Below are 18,539 nucleotides of genomic sequence, written 5' to 3'. Positions count from 1 at the left end.
AGAAGTTTAATAAACTTATTTAAACTAAATCAGTGAAGTCTGATACTACATCCATCCAAGTCTATCTTAAACCGGTTTTGGCCATTTGAAAGCAGTTCATATCCACTGAACTTCTGTTGCGTTACAGATTTGAACTGGTTTCTGATCACTTATACCAGTTGGTGTGTAATTTCTATCTGTAGCCTTACTGGTAACTGTGCTTATCAGTTTATAATAACAATAGTCTGACTAGGCCTGCAGGCTTCCCATACTGCCCTTGGCTGTGGTTTGTTTAGGATTGTTCTGCCAAGAAATCAGCTTCAGTGTTTGTTTTGTCAGTGCTTCAACTTGTTTGTGGATGCTATCAAGAATTAGTCAAACTTTCTTCACTGGAATTAGGTGGACTTTTCCATAGCCATATCTGTACTGCCTGTAGTGCCTCAGACTTTGTGTATCTTGATTGCAAGTCCATGGAAAGTCTTTGTTTGGGAAGCAGTTTAAAACCATTTTACAAAGACGCCTAGGCAAACAACAAGCTATTACAGCTCTTGCAGCACCATATGCCTCTCTCGGATGGACAGGTGTGGCCTCGTGTCACTAACTTGTTGATTTGCAGTCCCTGGACAGTGTCCCATCTCCCTATTTGCGTCTTGCTGGAGCCAGTGCGTACTGACCCTTCCCATCTGACAGGAGCTAAACTGTTGTAATCCTGGGCCACATCACGTGCCAGGGGCCAAGAAAAGGTCTCCCCCTGGTTCATCTACTGAACTGCTGAATGCAACTGCTGTGCTGGTGAATTTGGCTGCGTTTGGGTTGCGCACACGGTAAAGTTCTTTGAAATTCTTCAGGATGAAAACTCTTGTGCAGACGTAAAACAGAATGATAGTTTGCTACTTTACTGTTAAACATTACTTAGTGCACGACCAAAGTAATGCGCAGGGATCTTGGTTTTCTCTGTTTAAATATCCCAAATTCTCTGACTTAAAACCCCCCAAATCTGTGTTTTTCCGCAATTATGTCTATAAGTATCAGTTGAACACAATGTTTTATTGATATATTTATAATTTGAAAGCGGGTTGGAAGCCTATTGTGGCAGGGCACTGTTTGTGCCTGCCACTTTAAGACCTGGGGCCAAGCAGCCAGCAGGTGATTAATTGCAGCAGCCACTTTAGAGCTCTGGCTGCCCACATAAACAGGGCCCTGGCCCTTTTGACCGTTCTGGTCCAGCCCAGCCCAGTTGAGGGTACTCTCCATCAGGCCTTTGAGCCTCTAGCCCTGCTCTCACTCCTGGGGTCCGCCCTCAGGACCCTACCAGCGGGTGCCCCACCCAGTTGTGGGAGCTCGGGTTAAGGTGCCCTTACCCTCCTTTCACCAGGGTGGTAACTGGCCTGGCATTTCCTGGGGGCTCCTGTGCCACTGAGAGCCCCACCAGGCCACCCACTCCCAGCAGGGTGCAGTTTTAGGTCGTGCCCAGCACCAGGAGCCTCCTATCCATCCCCTGCAGCTCCTCCCTTACCTCCAGATAATACAAACAGCCTTGCAGCCAGGGGATGGTGCTGCCTGCCAGCAGCCAACTGCCCTGTTTATGTGGGCAGCCAGAGCTCTAAAGTGGCCGCTGCAATTAATCACCTGCTGGCTGCTTGGCCCCAGGTCTTAAAGTGACCTGCTACTCACGTGTGAATCATAATAAAATAAATTCTAAATACCTATCTATTTTGGCATTTGATTTTGGGTTTTTTATCAAGGAAAATCAGAGCTGCCAATGCCCCCTTTGCTTACCAGGATGTGGATCCAGCTGTGGCTGTCCCCCCTGCTGCTTTGTGGCACTAAGCACCTCTGACATGCTAGGTCCCTGTCCCTGTCCCTGCCCCTGCTCATGCTGTTGCTCCTCACTCCCAACCCACAGCTCCCCGCCCCTGCAGCCCTTTTGGTGCCCCTGACTCCCAACTTGCAACCCCTCCCACCAGCCCTGCCAGAGGGGACCCCCAGCTGCCAGGGCTACTGGACCTGGCAGCTGCTGCAGTGGGAAAAGAGCTCAGAGCCTGGCCCCTGCCTCCCCTCCCTGCTATGGGTGGTATGGCCAGAGCAGAGCCTGTGTTGGGGGTGGGGTGGGAGGGTTGGGGGAGAATGTGAGCTGCCCTGCTGCCCTCCTGCTAGGGGCTCGGCAGGACCCAGCACCGGAGGGCAGAGCCAAGCAGGGAGGCTTGGTGCTGCTGTCATCACTACCACTGCCAGAAGCCTTGTGCCAGCCACACCAGTATGGCAAGGTGCTTCCTACCTGCCTGGCAGCAGCAGATGCATCAGCAGCAACAGAGTTGTGTCCCCTCCCCTGTGCTGCTGCTGGGTGGGCAGGGGATGCCTCACCTTAGTGCAGCTGGCGCAGGACTCCTGATGGCAGTGGTGGCAGCACTGAGTCTCGCTGCCCTGCTCTGGCTTCCTGTGCCAGGTCTCACCTATTGGGCTGTGGAGGCCCCCAGGGGGACAGCACCAGTGTGGAGAGCCCTGAACCTGCATCAGGCAGCCAGCATCCTCCCCTTCCCTGTGCACAAATCTGGGGGAGCACGTGCTCCCCCATGCTCCCCTCCTGGCATGCTTCCCTAGGCAAGCTACCTGCCTGTGGCCCCATCCTGCTCCTCCAGTCAGGCCCTGTGGCCACACTTCCCCACCCCAGTGGGCAGCACCCCAAGCTCCAGACCCAGAGTCACCAACCCTGCCCCACTCCCCCCCTCACCATGGCTGTCTCAATCTGCCAGCCGCCATGTTGCCTATAGCCCCCTGCCCCTGCACTCTTCACCTACAGAGTTACGTGCAGGCAGCTGAGGGAGGTGCTTTCCAAACTGCCCGGCTGTATTGCTGGCCATATGCATGTGTGAGTGCACACACAGGCACATGGCATCCCCTGCCTCTCACTCCCCTGAGCCCCAAGCAGCTCCTTGCAGGCTGAAACTCTACCAGCTGGCAAGAGGAAACCCATGGTTTCCCATCTTTTTCTTCTTTAAAAGAGAAAATCAGAGTTTTTCGGTGGCAAATGGAAAATCAAGACCTCTGGTAATGAGGGACATGTGAGGTATCAATGTGTAAAAGCACTTGACTGCAGCTCTCCAGTTCACACTTGTTACAGAGCTTTACCTCTTTCAGCAGTTAGGGCAGCTTTAAACCAAGATTTTCCTCCAAAAATGTTTTTACCTACTCAGACATGTTCCTCTACTAGTTCCCTGATGCTACTGATCCCATGAACTTTATTCTGCAGGATACTTTTTAATTAACCTAGTCTATATCCCAAGACACAGGGTAATTATAACAACACTCTATTGTGGTGTAATGGATATTCTTGGTTTGTGTGGATAAGGATGCATTTATCCAGGACTTTTTAAAAGATGCTTAAATATCTATGGCCAAATATGCCAAATGAGTCCTGGGGGAATGTGTTATTGCAGTTTTGAATATCTCCAGTGTGCCTTAGTTGAAGGCATTAGTTATGCAGGTGAATGCACCTCTTGGATTAGTCTGGCTGCATCTACACGTGGTACTGACTGCATAGTCATTGCTGTGCAGTCATTTAGCAGTTGTTTATACAAGTATGAAATGAATGAGCAGTAACCAGAGTTACTGCTCAGTAGCATCGCCGAATGGCTTTTAAGTAAGGCTAACTGCGCAGTAGCTCATTATTACTGCGCAGTAGCCTTGTGTCATGCTTCCTTCCACACAACCCTACTGCACAGTAATAATGACCTACGGCGCAGTCAGCATCTCATGTAGACACACCCTCTGAGTAGTATGGTTAACTCCCTGTCTGAGGGCTGATATGATGGCATCAACAGGAAGTTGTCAACCATCTTTATGTGTGTGTTAGCAGTGACAATAAAGCCCTTTTGAGAGCAAGAAGTTTCCCTGCCTTTTCCTGAGCTATGAGCTAGCATAGTCTGTAGGGAAGGAGCAGGCAGAGTCCTGCCCTTGGGCTTTGGGCCCCAGCAGCGCTGGCAGGCAGCAGTGGCACCAGCCTCTTCCTGGTGGGGGGCTGTGCTGCAGGCAGGAGCAGGGAGGGCTCAGCTGGCACTGCCTATGTGGGGCACACAGTGGTGGCACCACTGGGAGTGGTGGCTACAGAGGGATACAGGGATTTTTGGGGTGGCTATATCCCCTCTTCTCAGCACTGCCCTTGCTGGCAGGCATGTGGCAGGGTGCGGAGCTGCTCCTGAACCCAGCTGGGATCTTGTGGCAATGACAGCGTGGTCCAAAGCCATGGCAGAGCCACGATCTGCAACCTGCATGCTCAGGGCAGGGAAGTGCAGGCAGCAGATTGCGGCTCTGCCCCAGCTTCTTGCAGTGGTGACAGTGTGGTCCAGAGCCAGGGCACAGCCGCAATCTTCTGCCTGCACTTCACTGCCCAGTGCATGCATGCTGCAGATTACAGCTCTGCCCTGGGTCTGGAGCACGCTGTCACCGCTGCAAGACCCCAGCTGGGCTCTGGAGCAGCTCTGGGCCCTACCAAGTGCACTGCCAGCTCTGCTGGGGCCGGTCTCCATGGGAACCCCAGCCTCAGCTATCACAGTGGAACTGCTGCTGGGGTCCCCATGGAAACCAGCCCCAGCCCCATGGGCAGGGGCTGCTGGGAAACGCAGTCCAACCACTTGTCGGATCCACCATTTTGCCCACCCATGCTGTAGGGGGTCTTTTGCTTTTGTGCAAAAATGTGAAGTCTGACCTCTCTGCTTCCTGCAGCACTACATTGTGCCAGGAGAGGGACCTTCCCTCCTGTTAACCAGCTGAGTCAGTTAATCATGCTTGCTGATTAACAACCATTACAGGGGAAGCTTTAAAAAAGTTTAGTAAGGTAAATATGCCTAATTCTTGGCAGTGCAAACAACAAATGCATTACAGGGGCATAATCTGAGCTCAGTGACAAAGCTCCTCTTGACTTCGCTGATGAAGATCAGACCCCAGGCTGTGGAACTGATCATTCCACTGATTGCAGTGAACCACAGCGTAGCAGATCCAGAGGAAGTATAACAGTAGTTTCTCATACACTGTAAATGAAGCGCACAGCACTATAATAAAACAAACTTGCCTGGCATGTGCTGCAGCCTTTCAGCCTTCTATTTTTGTATGACATTTTAGGTTTACACCATTTATAGATTAATATCTAAATTTGATAACCATTCACCTACTTAAGGGGTAGCTGCATAGTTTGATTTTTAGATCACCATTAAACGATCTAATTGGGCAATCATTCACAATGTGTTGCACCATCTGTAAAATCGCACCACAGCCACAACCCGGACTCTATTTTGATTCTCCATTTATGGAGTTGGTGTCCACATTTTCCATGAAGTGTCTGGATGTGATTCAGGGAGGACCAAATCTTTCTCAGTAGGTCAAATCCTGGCTGGGGGACTGTAGGGATTGATTGATGATGTATTTCTGTGGCAGGATGGTCACATGTAGCTTTCTGCCCAAGCCTCATAGCTAGTAGGGGTAGATTTCTGTTAGCAAGTCCAAACCACCCAAAGGAATTTAACTTTTTTTCAAGCGCAGAAAACAAATGACAAGGGACTCACTGGCCCATGCTCTCCACACGCAACTTGCTTCATAAAGCTGGAAATGACCTAAGCCTTTCCTAAGTAGGAGTGCAGTTTACATTTTTCACAAAAGCATCTGAAAAGTTAATGAGGAATTTTGCTCACCACCGTCAGAGAATCCCTCTAACTTGTTTGTATTTTCTGGGGTGGTATTTGCATTTAAACAGCTCACTGAGCATCTGGAGAAACATTCGAAAAAGTCTTACACAGGAGATCTCAAAAGGACACCCAGGAAATTGTATGAATGTACACTCTGCCCCCCAGCCCCCTTTATGCAGGGAGAAGGGTTCCTGCAGCCATCCAAGGTGTCTGGTTTGTGCACGCAAATGCACATTCCTTGTAAAATCCATGGGGACCTGCCCAACTTTGCACCCACCACTGTAATTCTGACCCCTTGTATTTCTTTGCTCCAAGTCACGAATAATGTGCCTACAACAGCCATTCTCCCAAGCTGGGGCTATTTGGATTGTGGCAGGGTGGGCTCGTCTCTGAAAAACACTTCCTTCCCTGCAAACTCACCAAAGTGAGAAAGCAGCAGTTTTCACTAGGCAGCTGGAGATGTGTTTAACAGGTCTTCAGTGACCTCAGTTCTTTTTCAGATTTCGGTTAACATGTGTCTTGAGATCCTCCACCCATAAGCTCCTAAAGGCAAAGGTATTTCATAGCTCATCCTATCCGAAGCAGCTTTACCTCATTCTCTGAATCACAGTAGAGTTGTGCCCTGTGGGGCAGAGACCAGTTGTAACAAATCCATGTCTGCAGACACTGTGCACAGGCCCTCTAGAACCTGTTCCTTCTTCGAAACAGTTCTCTATTGCTTGAGCTAAAGGAGAATCCTTGGCAGTGTGGAGAGCTGGGCCTCATAATGTCTCATATACTCACACATCTACAATACATTATATACCGCCACCCATTCTATTCTGTGGGATGTAGACATCAGTAACAACAGGGTGACAGTGTCATGGATTTGAATTAAGTGAAATTTAACTTAAATGATTTTCTGTTTTTAGCAAACTTCAGGGTTCCCAGGTGTTGAGGCATTGGGTATGACAGAAATGCAAGGATTTTCAACCTCTTTAGACCCAAATATTCACCCATGGTGCCCATTCTACAGATGCATTTACCCCCTTTGTTGTATGTGTTGCAATATTGTTTGGCCATCTAATATTTTTTTTCACAATCTTTCTTGAATCTTTGATAAGCAGGATCTTGGTGGCTATGGGTTGCCTATAGCCAGCGCCGTTTGGATGATGAAGAGACCGTGAGGAGAAAATAAATATCTTTCAGTTCAGGGTAATCTCTGACACTTACTAGAACCCTAACACGCTGGCCCTGTTTTCTTCATCTTACCCACAGGATCTGAAACCAGCCTGATAAACTCAGTGGTATGTACTTGTACATAATGCTGAGCAGCCTCAGTATGTGGCGATAACATGCAAAGCTCCCCGAGGGCTGCAGAGTTACAAGAAAAAAAAATATGCTGTTACATTTTTCTCACCTCTCTGATATGGATGGAAGAGAGAAGCCACTTCTGCATGAAGTGCAAGACCACGCAGGTGGAGGAGTTTCCTGCTTGGAAAATGTTACTAATTCTTGATGATCTTCATTCTCCTCTGCACTGGTTTGCCATATAGCTAGATGTTCTCTGCTCTTCTGCATCATCAAAGGTTGCCCTCCATTTATCAGACCAGAGGATGCAGCATGTGCTTTTGCTAAACTATATGCTGTGGATTGTACCAGTGAATGCTGCTCCTTGTGGCTATCATGATGCATCCGAGTTTTTTGCTTCTGTCACATCCTTTGTTAAAAAATGTGAAGTGGGAGGACTGGATTCCCTTTTATGTCCCTAAAAAATCACACCCCAAACCCCTACCCCCCACAGTGATGAAGTGAAGTCTGCATGAGTTTCTGTTCCATGGGAAGCTTCTCTCACTGCCAAGAAACAGTGCCTGGCATTCAACTCGAAGCCTCCCTTTCTACGTTGTACTCTTGCTTTTACGCCCTCTATGCCCCTGAATAATTCCACCCACATAGAACTGACTCACTTTGTCTCTCTGCTCTCATTTCCCCCCCAACTCCATCAGTATGGTGCCTTCTTCATATTTTATTTATGTTACCTCAAAACACTTGCGTGATCTTGTTTTTTTCCTAGTTGCACTTCTTTGTGGACCCCAGTTCCTGATGCATTAGTGAAAGGGACTAATATGACTCTTATCTTCTATCATCACATAGTTCTTTTGCTTCTGTTTCTTGTGCCACACTCAGTATTGTGGTTTCCTGTTATCTGCACAGGAATTTTCTAAAGCCCATAACTGATGTAAGTGGGAGGGCTCTGTTTTACCATATAAGCGTGTACATCTTCCTATGCAATCACACTGGAATGGTTTGGCTAGAGTGGGTAGTTTGACCCCTAGCACCACTTCAGACCTGGAGGAATGTCTCCATCTGCACGAGCACTCTGTTAACAATCATCTCAAGCTCCCTCCCAAAGGGCTGGAAGCCTGACACAGGGACACATTCATCAGCCCCATTAGTACAGTGTGGGACAGCTGAGCTGCTGTTGTTTAACAAACCAAGATTTACTGGATGCAGTGTGTGGCCAGATTTTCTTGGGTGAGGGCAGAAGTCTTGTCAGCATTAGAATTCAGCTGGAGGCCATCTGTCCTATGCCCTGGACTCAGTATAACTGTTAGCGACCTCCTATCTCCTATCCAGCTTCTCCAATATTTTTGTATCACCTCAGCCAACAGCTATTAAATTATCTTTGGCAATAGGCAAATATAAAGTCTCTGTAGTTTGTGCTGCATTTGCTGCTTATCCCTTTCATTCAATGCTTGCATTTTTTAACCCCCTACATCAACAGTTGGCAACCTTTTCAGGCTGTGGCATGCAATGACCAGCTTAGATCAGAGGCTAACAAGTGCTAGGACCTGCCTGCTTCTACCACCACTGCTTCACCCCAATGCCACATAAGAGAAGCTCCAGCTGCTGAATGCTACTGAATCACCCCCATCCACAGGCTGGATCCAATGACTGGCCCACATGTCATCGGCTGCCACCCTGATCTATGTAAATCACATCTCTTTGCTTTCAGGTCTGGAAGTGTTTTGCGGGGTCTTCATGTTTCCCCAAACACCCTGAGGCCAGTTGTTATAAATGTACTGTTTGTGTAATCCCCTCCCACACTCTTTTAAGACAGTTGCTTGAGCCAGATATCGAGGCTGCTGCTGGTATTCCAGAATGAGAGGTGCTTTATTTTCACATATTGTGTTACCAAACTGAACGTTTTTCTTTTTAAAAATGGTTTTCATTTTGAGGGAAACTATGAATGTGTAGGCCAAAACAAAAGGCCATATCCTTTGTTCCTGAATAGCTTGATGAGCCTGCCAATTTAGAACTGTTGATCAGATGCAACACGTCTGAAGCACGTTTGTAGCATACTCTAGACAGAGATGTATTTATTTTATGAACCATGGAAATGATGCCAGTAAATTCCAAGCCTGCTCTTGTTCCTATTGGTGTCAACAGCAAAGCTTGCACTGACTTCAGTAGGAGGAGGTTCGGTTCCTTCCTGTAGAACTTCGTCACAATCTACGCTAAAGGCCAAGTGGAACAGAGAGCCCACCACTCCCACTCGTGCTGCAGCAGATATGCGTGGTATGTCTGAAACAGGGCTGGCCTTAGGGAAAATGGCACCCTGGGCAAACTTGCATTTTGGCACCCTTTGAGTTGAAGTATATATTAGTATTAGCAAAAGCTTCAGAAATAAAGCCCCAAAGGAGCTACTGGGCTGGATTGGGAGATTTGCTTCCCCACAGGCAAGCAATACAGCTGCTTTGCAGGAGCAAGGTGAGTGGACTGGAGCAGGCACCATCCTCACCTCACACATGCCAGGCCTGGTTCCTACTAAGCAGCTGCTGGGGGCAGGGGGCAGGCTGGGCTGGGCACCGCTCCTCCTGCGTAGGATGGCAATTGGCTGGAATGGAGCAGGTGCCCTAGGCAGTCCCTTACATCACCCACCCATAGAGCTGATCCTGGTCTGAAAAGGAGATCCTCAGTCACTTCTTACAGAGCAGTTCCTGTCACTGCAAATAGTGAGATTATGTAAAGGAAAACTGTAGAAATCAAAATCAAAGCAGGTTCATTTGGAATGTATGGCTTGAGTCAAAACCCACTGAAGTCAAACTCACTTTGAGCTGCATCCAGAACTTAGGCCACAGTAAAGAATCCGCAGCTCCCTCCACAGAGCTAGCTCTGTTGCACCCTGCTTACAGGGTCTGGCACTTAATCCTTAGGCCTTCCGGGGGCAGAAGTTGCTTGGAGCAGAGACAACACACTGCCCACCTGAGCTAGTCAGGAAAGATCAAGGAATTCGCTGTTGTACTTGACAAGCATTTTCTCTTTATAATGTGAGTCCTGGAGAAAGGTGTGTCGTGGAAAACACATGCAGCAAACTTTTGGGTCAGGTCAGCAGAAGCTTAATTTGGACAGAGCTACAGCTGTAGGAGGGGACCCAAAGTGACATGGATTCACCATGCACTTGGAGGGGGCTCCCTCCCTAAACGTTAAAGCAAAAGGCTTATATACCTTTTTAACAGCTACCTACAATTCACGTGAACATATAGTGACATTTTTTTAGAAACCTAGCTGCGGTAACAGTTACAAAAACATTATTTTCATTTCCAGACAGAAAATTCTAGCCAGCAGTAAGGTTCTAAACTGACCTGTATTCAATAAGGTTTGGATCCAGTCACGACGGTCAAGTCAGGAGCCTACAGGCAGCCTTCCTTCGAAACCCCATTAGAGATTTTAAATTAGGTCTCTTACCTCTTAAGTTTGGTGCCACGGGGTTCGGGGGAAGCAGTCTGCAGTCCTCCTTTCTCAGTCCGTGTCGTGGATCCGAGTTACAGCACCAGGAATTGTCGTGGAAAACACACGCAGCAAACTTTTGGGTCAGGTCAGCAGAAATTTTATTTGGATAGAGCTACAGCTGTAGGAGGGGCCCCAAAGTGACATGGATTCACCATGCACTTGGAAGGGGCTCCCTCCCTAAACGTTAAAGCAAAAGGCTTATATACCTTTTTAACAGCTACCTACAATTCACGTGAACATATAGTGACATTTTTTTAGAAACCTAGCTGCGGTAACCGTTACAAAATCATTATTTTCATTTCTTTATTACAAAACACTCTTTTCTTGCTGTCTCAGTAACCGCTGATTACTACAAAGCCAGACATTCTTCTTCTTTTCCTAGCCCACACTTTTACACAACGCCTTTTGTTTTATCTTTACAATCTTTTTTTAATTAAAGTTTAAGGCCTTTGCTTTTTTTTTATACCATAGGTGCACAGGCGTTACTACAAGTTGTGCTTGATTTCTCAGAAATGAATCTTAGCAATGCAGGCTAGTGTGCCAAAGGCACTCTTTGAAATTACATATGGAGTCAATAAAAAAAGTGCTTTGCTGTAGAGGTAGAGAGGACTTCCAAATGCAGTTCTTTGCAAACAGAAAATCACTTGAGGATTACACCAAGAGTGGCACAAAGTGCAAAAAGTCAAGCAATGCACACTGAAGTCTGCCACTCCCATATTAATCATCTTTACTGATTTCACAAGAGCCACTGTAGGACTTGAGAAGCACGTTCACTGAGAATTTCAGGGAACACTGCTCAGTTTCTTCCAAAATCTTAATTTTATCCTCAGAACCTCTGCCTAAAACTTGTTTTCATTTTTTTTTTTATTTTAACTTTTTGTAATTACTTGAAAATAAGCATTATCCAGTGAGAATGCAGCCTGTACCCCAGCTGAAATTCATAGCAAGGTCTGCGCAACACTTAAATCCCACTGGCCTGCAGAAATCCTCAGGGCTAGAGTGAATTTCACCCACATTGTATACACGCACACACCCACATGGTATACACACACTTTGTACCCAGTCACGTCCTAGATGTGAAATTTGCCGCTGTGCCAAAGGCCGTGAGAACGCCCAGACCACTGGTCCTGCACCTTTTTAGGACCTGATCCAAAGGTCTTTGAACGTGTAATCTTCCAAAGTCCTTTAACCTGAGGCTTAAATGGGATTTAAGCAGTGCGGGAGGTTTCATATGGATCATCTACAGAGGGATGAATTCCACCTTTTGGATACAGAAGTTTCTTTATGATATTAAAGATGTAAAGAAGTAGCCTTTATATTAGTGCTATGAAAACCCCATAAGAACAGCATAGTGCAACATGTAAGTTAATGCTGATGCTTAATTAATGTAAATCTTAATTTATTGCTAGGGCTTACAGTTATGTTTACTATAAATATGTAAATACCTTCCCTGGGCTTCCAGCTGCTTGATAACAAGCAGGATGGCAATAAGGATCCACTATCTCCTCCCACCAGCTGAGTGGTTTATTGTCTCAAAAGTTCCTCTGCTAGAAGTCTGCACTTAGTTCAGTTAATCATTCATGACTTGACTATGGATTTTCAGTGGGTTTGTTTTTCAGAATGCAGGTTGGATTTTTCTACAGCCTTGTAAAGAGGTGAAGCAGGGGTTTTCTATTCTTTCATATCAGAATAGTACAGTAACCCTGGAACAAGTCTGGGCAGAGCATAATTAACCAATTACTGGTCAGAATTGCAAACTGGGAGAGAGCGGGGATCTGGAAGTGATGACATAAACTGGAGTATGGATGGAGGTGACAAAGCTATGGGAAAAGCAAGCTCCATTCAGTTCGGTGCTTGTTCTGATCGGCTGGAATCAGCATTAGAAGGAAGTAGTGTACCACCATGGAGGTGGACAACCGTAGGGACTCTGCCACTGATAATCACAGCAAGTTCCCCTTTTCAGAAATTAGAAATGGAAAAGAAGCATTTGACTGTCTAGTGCTGGGAGTCCATACTTTTTCAGCAGGACTTCTCTATAGCTTGACATTTACATACTTAAGTGCTTTGCTGGCCCAGGGTCATGCCTCGTCTCCACCCAGCAAAGGCATCACTATCCCCCTCTGTGTGATTGCTGTTCTTAGTCACTACTACTCTTAGTCTGGCCAAGTGGGTTGGTAAACAGTTCCAGTCTTGATGCAGAGGGAGCCTACCACTTCTCCCCTGACATGGCATTCAGGTCTCCTGTTCTACCCCCACCAGCTGGCTTGTGTTCCTGTAAGTTTTAAAGAAACCATACAACTCATCACTGGAAGCACCAAGTGTTTATTGGCTCTTAGCGTGATGTATTAATTCAATATAAAAAATAGCCAGGGTTTCCTTTGTGTATGTCAAAGGCTGATGTACATCACAGCAGCTGAATAAGATAAATATCCAGCCTTTTTCCAAATAGAAAAGATTTTTACAGTTAAGTAGTTGTACAAAACTAGAACATTTAATGGCTTACAGCTTTTTGAACAAGAAGAGATGGAGAGAGGAAGAAGAATACCAGCTTGACTCTTGCTTCTCCACTATGCTGAGTATGGCTGGTGCCTGCAGGGACAATCTATCTACTGTATAGAGACAATGACAATATTACCTTCACTACTTGTTAGACCTTTTCCTGTTTGGTTTTTCACTGCAGTGAACTCATGACTTCTCTTCCTAAAAATCAACATTACCATCTTTTAGGCAAGAGTCATTTGAAAATGACTCGAAACACACTGACCGATTAAGGTGAGTAAAGAAATCAGTACTATTTGAGACAGAATGCATCTCCCAAGGTATTTAATTCTTATACAACTTCCTTATGGTTAGTTGGTGTCATCAGCTGTAACATACACAAAGCTTTTGAACCTGTACGGGAAAATCTAGGATAGACTTTCCTAAATTCTCATTACACTAAACTTGAATCTTATAAACTTTCTTTTGAATCTGGCTTTTGCCCCATTTTTTAATCAAGCAATACAGAACATATTCAGCATTCAACATTTAAGGTCCTTATTGTATAAAATATTTGGACAGATTTTGTAAGATATGTCTGTAGCTGCAAAATGTGTAGCAAATACATGGTTATTAGGATTTCAGACAAATATTAGGCATAAACCTGTGAGCTCATTTTGCATGCAACTGGGTATGCCTGTTCTTTAAACTATCTCTGAACATTTTCAAATCCATTAGGACCACACTTTTTGGGGGAAAAATATATATGCCTTTGGGTGTCCCAGTTTCAATGCACAGTTGTTATGACCACACGTGTCACTTGGAAAACTGCTTTTGCACAAGACCACATGCACATCTGACTGTTTTCATGTATCATCACTATGATGACAACTTCAATAACATTACACACATGCACAAATTAGGCCTGTAACGGCACACCTCTTTTTTTGAAAATAAAGAGCTAGGTGTACAAGAGCGCTTGCAACTGAATACCCAAAGATTTTGAAAATACCTCAATGCAATCCCCAATGCAATCAGACACTGGAGCATTTGGGCCATCTTTCAGAACTCTACAGTTATAATGAAATGAAAGCTTCTGGAAACTTTCAAATATAAACGTGCTGTCATTGGCTGCATGATCTTGAAGAAAAGACTTAGAAGCCCTAACACACATTTCCCAACATTTCTGCAAAGAAGGTACCTAGCAGGGTAGACAATCTACTTCAACAGAGCCAAGCATGGTATAATCATCCATTTAGCCATCTGCAAATAGCTCAGGAGTGACCATTTCTTAAGAATACATAAAATACTTAGCACCTCTATCAGGCGCTAGCATAATGTGTAATTTTCCTCTCCAGCATGCTGACAAACAAGTCAGCCCTCACAAGACCCCTGCTAGGTAATTAAGTATTACAGCTATTTCCATTTCCTAGGTGGAGGGAGAAAATTCTAGTTCAAATCCCTGTCTCATCAGAAGAATAAAGCACACTGGTTAAGCAAAGTGGTGGGATGCAATGATTTACCCTTGTGGCAGGATTACCTGCCTCAGTTAAGAAACAAGCCATAGCTGAGCAGTCAGCACTCACCCACTCTCTCTCACTGTATAACGCACACATATACTGTATGTGTATATATATTCCTCTCTCACACCCCCAAACATATAGATAGTATTTTTACAGTAAATATCATTTTGGGCTCAACAGCTCCGACAATAACCAACAAGCTTGGTACCCATATTGGTAATGGACTGTGGTAACCCCCACAGTCAAAGTGCAGTTGGGTAAAAAGAAGAAGGGTCAGTCCATACCCCAGTGCGCTTCCACTCTAGAAAGTCAAAACAGGCAGACAAAAGGTGAGGATTTTAAAACCAACTAATTCAGAGTGCAGCAGAAGTCTCTTCAGACTGTTCACTAAAAATGATGTTCACTTTCTTCTCATCTGGTTGGTGCTGGGTTCCTTTCTGTAAGAGAGACCCCAGCGACTGGCTAGCTCTTTGACTGAGGGACCTCATCCACGAGACACAGTCCTCACTAGTCATTATGTACAGAAGGGGGTTCAGGGCACTATTCAAGCTGGCCAGGCCCCGGGTCACCTGGTAGGAAACATAGACGCTTGCTGAAGACGGGGAGCAGAACCCCTGGTGTTGCCAGGTTCGGTACAAGAGGTTGAGGTTCCTGAAGATGTGATACGGGAGGAAGCAGACGGAGAAGAGGACCATCACAAGGACCGCCAGTTTGATGCACTTCCTTTTGATGCTGGGGTCAATGTTCCCATTCCTGCAGAGAACTACCACCACGTGGCAGTAGCATCCGAGGATGATGAGAAAGGGGATGACAAACCCCGTCATGGTGATGGCCAGGATGTAGAGCTGGTATCTGCCCAGGTTTTCATTCCCTGTCGTATCGTGGCACCGTGTCCCATTGGGATCCATCTTGCTGAAGGCGAAATCAGGAGACACCTGGAGGATGACCCAGCCCCAGACCACTGCACAGAGGAAAAGGGAAGAGCCCAGGGTCTGGCCCCTGCCCCGCACCTTCAGCGGGTAGACGATGCCCCGGTAGCGCTGGATGCTGATGCAGGTCAGGAAGCCGATGCTGGCGTAGAGGTTGAGGTGGAAGAGGCCGCGGGTCAGCCTGCACATTCCTCTGCCGAAGAGCCAGGTCCTGCGCTGCAGGTAGTAAGCCACCAGGAAGGGCAGGGTGACCACGTAGAGCAGGTCGGCCACCCCCAGGTTGCAGAGCAGCAGGCCCAGGGGGCTCCAGCTCCGCCGCCGCGCCTTGGCGCACAGGTTGCAGAGCCCCAGCCCGTTGCCCAGCAGCCCCGCCAGGCTCACGGCCAGGTAGACGGCCGGCAGGAAGCGCTGCGCGAACCCCGCGTCCACCGGGCACGGCACGGCGCTGCTGTTGGAGCCGGCGGCGCCCGGCGCCCAGGACACCGCCGCCTGCCCCGGCATGGACAGCGCCTCCGCCCGCAGCGCGGCGCCGAGCTCCGAGTGCGCACCGGGGAGGCGGAGCCGCCTGTGCCCGGCCGGCGGGGCGGCCCCGCACTCCGCTCCCGCCGGGGACCGCTCCGCCGCCCCGCTCGCAGCCTCCAAGCTGAACGGCAGCGGGCGGCAGCCGCGTTGCTCTAGCTAGAGGAAAACGCGATCTGGGCTCGTGGTCGAGCTGATCTCTTTGATCAGACCAACACGATTTTCGGCAGGGAGCAAAGCGGTGCCTGGGAGAAAGCTCCCCCTAAACGACAGCGGCGGCGTAGAGGGGCGAGCGGGTCCCCGGGACGGGCAGAGCGGAGCCACCGGGGGCTGACCTCGGCGTGGCTTCAGATGCAGACAAGGGCAAACCCTGGTTAGCGCCGGGCTGGCTGGGCCCCTTGGCACGCCATGGCAGCTCGCACCCGGCCTTCCCTCCAAGCGCGCACCCAGAGACAGAACAGACCACAAACACCCAGCCTTAAACCAGGGTTTGACTCCGGAAAGGAAGAGGCACCAGAGCCTCCACGATGTCTGTTAACTACCATAAGGAATTTTATAAGAAGGGATTTTATTAGACCAACTTTTCTTCTAAAATCCCTTTTCTTCTAAAATCCCTGGGACAAGGGGCTCGGGGCTGCCCCGTGGGGTGCCCTGGTGTTTCCTACACTCTCCTCCCCAGGCCAGGGGAGATTTTATAGGAGTAAGGGATTTTATAAGAAAAATGATCAGATACTATGGTGATGGACAGCAGTATAAGATCTTATAAATAGATGGAGTCAGCAGTCAACACCCCTTGTTGTCAGTGAATAACTGTGGTATAGTAGGTAAGGCCAAAGCTTTCCATCAAACATCTTCTATACAGATGCTATGTCTTTGGAAAAAAAGAAAAGCTGGAAAGAAGAAAGGCAGCAGCAGGAACAGGAGCAGTGTGGGGAGCTATGCTTTATCAGGGCAGGGAGAAAGGACCTCAGCAAATCTGGTGGTTTAGGTTCAGTTACAAAATAAAGGAAAGTCTATAGAAGGAAAACGTGGAAAAAAGAGCCCAGCCAAACTAACAATCAGATGCATCATCCCTGAAGGAGAAAAGCTCTTCAGTATCACAGAAACAAAGTACTTAGAGATGGAGAAGATTTATTAGCTAATCCAAGTAAGTGCAGTTCCCTAGGGCACATCTATTAGTAATTTGTTTAAGTCTGTATGATGTTACTATCTGCAAACTTGGACTTCTACATAAGAAGACTTGCCAAGGTTGTGCTAATTATAGACATTTCTATATGAACTCTGGCAAGTGCAAGCTGAATTGGTTCATTAAAAGGGTAATGATATTATGTGTGAGAAAGTCTTGCCGTTAGATGTGTGGCTAGCCAAGCTTCTGTGCTTTCTTGACAGGAAGAGTGTGGGGGCGTTACCAGCATCTGCTGTTTTCATTATTACTTTCCATGTTTCTTTCTGCCATTGCAAACGGTTGGCGTTAAGGGCTGTGAAACCAAAATTCTAGTAACTGAGAGAAAGACGCAGGTGGACAAAAGATCTTTTTTGCTCAGTGGAAGGACCGAAAAGGGATTTTTCAGAATTTATATCTAGCCCTGACCTCATTGCTTTTATTCATACTGATATGCTTAGTAGTAACGGTAAATTAGGTGCAATCCCAGGGCATCATTTCTTGATAGTTTCTTCTGGAACCAAACACATAATCTGACTGATAATTTTTCTGGTAGCAGGTTCAAGATCATTTATTCAGCTGTCCAAGGTATAGAAGAAAGTGTCTGGTAGTCTGGGACTGCAATGAAGATTTCAGTGCCAGTGCTCTCCCAATACTACAAGCCCCAAGCATTTGGGTCTCACAGCGAGGTTATTTTAAAATTGTAAGATTGTTAAAATATATATTTTTTAAATTTTCCCTCTGGTTTGGGAGCATTAAGAGTCACCTTTTATTCTTCTTCATTGTGCTTTCCCAACACTACAAGCCCCAAGCATTTAGGTCTCACTGCGAGATTATTTTAAAATTATCGGATTGTTAAAATAATGGTTTTATTTTAATTTTCCCTCTGGTTTGGGAGCATTAAGAGTCACCTTTAATTCTTCTTCATTGTTAACATCAATTGTTTATTTATCTTCAATGTATAAATAACCCCAACCACTGAGAATCCCATTGTGCTAGGTGCAGAAATAATCACAAGAAAAAGGTCTCTGACCCAAACAACTTTCATGTGCAGTTACTTAAAAAAAAAATGAAACCATGAGCTTCTCACCTGATCAACTGTCTTCCCAGACATGGGGCTGTATAGAAAACACCAAATATTGAGAGACTCGCAGTGAAACTGCAAGTCTTTGCTGTATTCCAAAGGGGAGGGCAGCTGAGAAAACAAAACCTTCTGATCCATTTGGTTACAGTCATTTAATATGCAGATTTCTCCTGCAAAGTTAATCAACAAGAAATGACATTTTGCAGCATAAAAATAACTATAGCAGGTGCTTTGATTCTTTTGTGATCAAGATAAGAGTCTGAGGTTTCCATGTAAAAGCTGCTCCATATTTGCGCATCTACACAAGATGCTTACTGTGGGGTGGACTAATTAGCTCCACAGTAAATGTCTCAGCATCTACATGTGCACCTCTATTAGGCAGCAGGGTAGTCCTTATAAACACACAAATACAAG

At 46.6% G+C, this 18,539-nt stretch overlaps 1 protein-coding gene across 1 annotated transcript; it reads right to left on the bottom strand.

Moving 5' to 3' along the window:
- Positions 1 to 14,784: 14,784 nt before the first annotated feature.
- LOC102570289 (P2Y purinoceptor 1) lies at positions 14,785 to 18,155 on the bottom strand. Its single transcript, XM_006275240.3, has 2 exons — positions 18,132 to 18,155; positions 14,785 to 16,038 (listed from the first exon to the last, which is right to left on the bottom strand). The coding sequence occupies exons 1-2, from the start codon at positions 18,153 to 18,155 to the stop codon at positions 14,785 to 14,787; spliced, it is 1,278 nt and encodes a 425-aa protein (XP_006275302.3).
- Positions 18,156 to 18,539: the final 384 nt, after the last annotated feature.

Source organism: Alligator mississippiensis, chromosome 9 (assembly GCF_030867095.1).
Source record: "Alligator mississippiensis isolate rAllMis1 chromosome 9, rAllMis1, whole genome shotgun sequence".
NCBI classification, from domain to species: Eukaryota; Metazoa; Chordata; order Crocodylia; family Alligatoridae; genus Alligator; species Alligator mississippiensis.
This window is presented reverse-complemented; position numbering and strand designations above follow the sequence as displayed.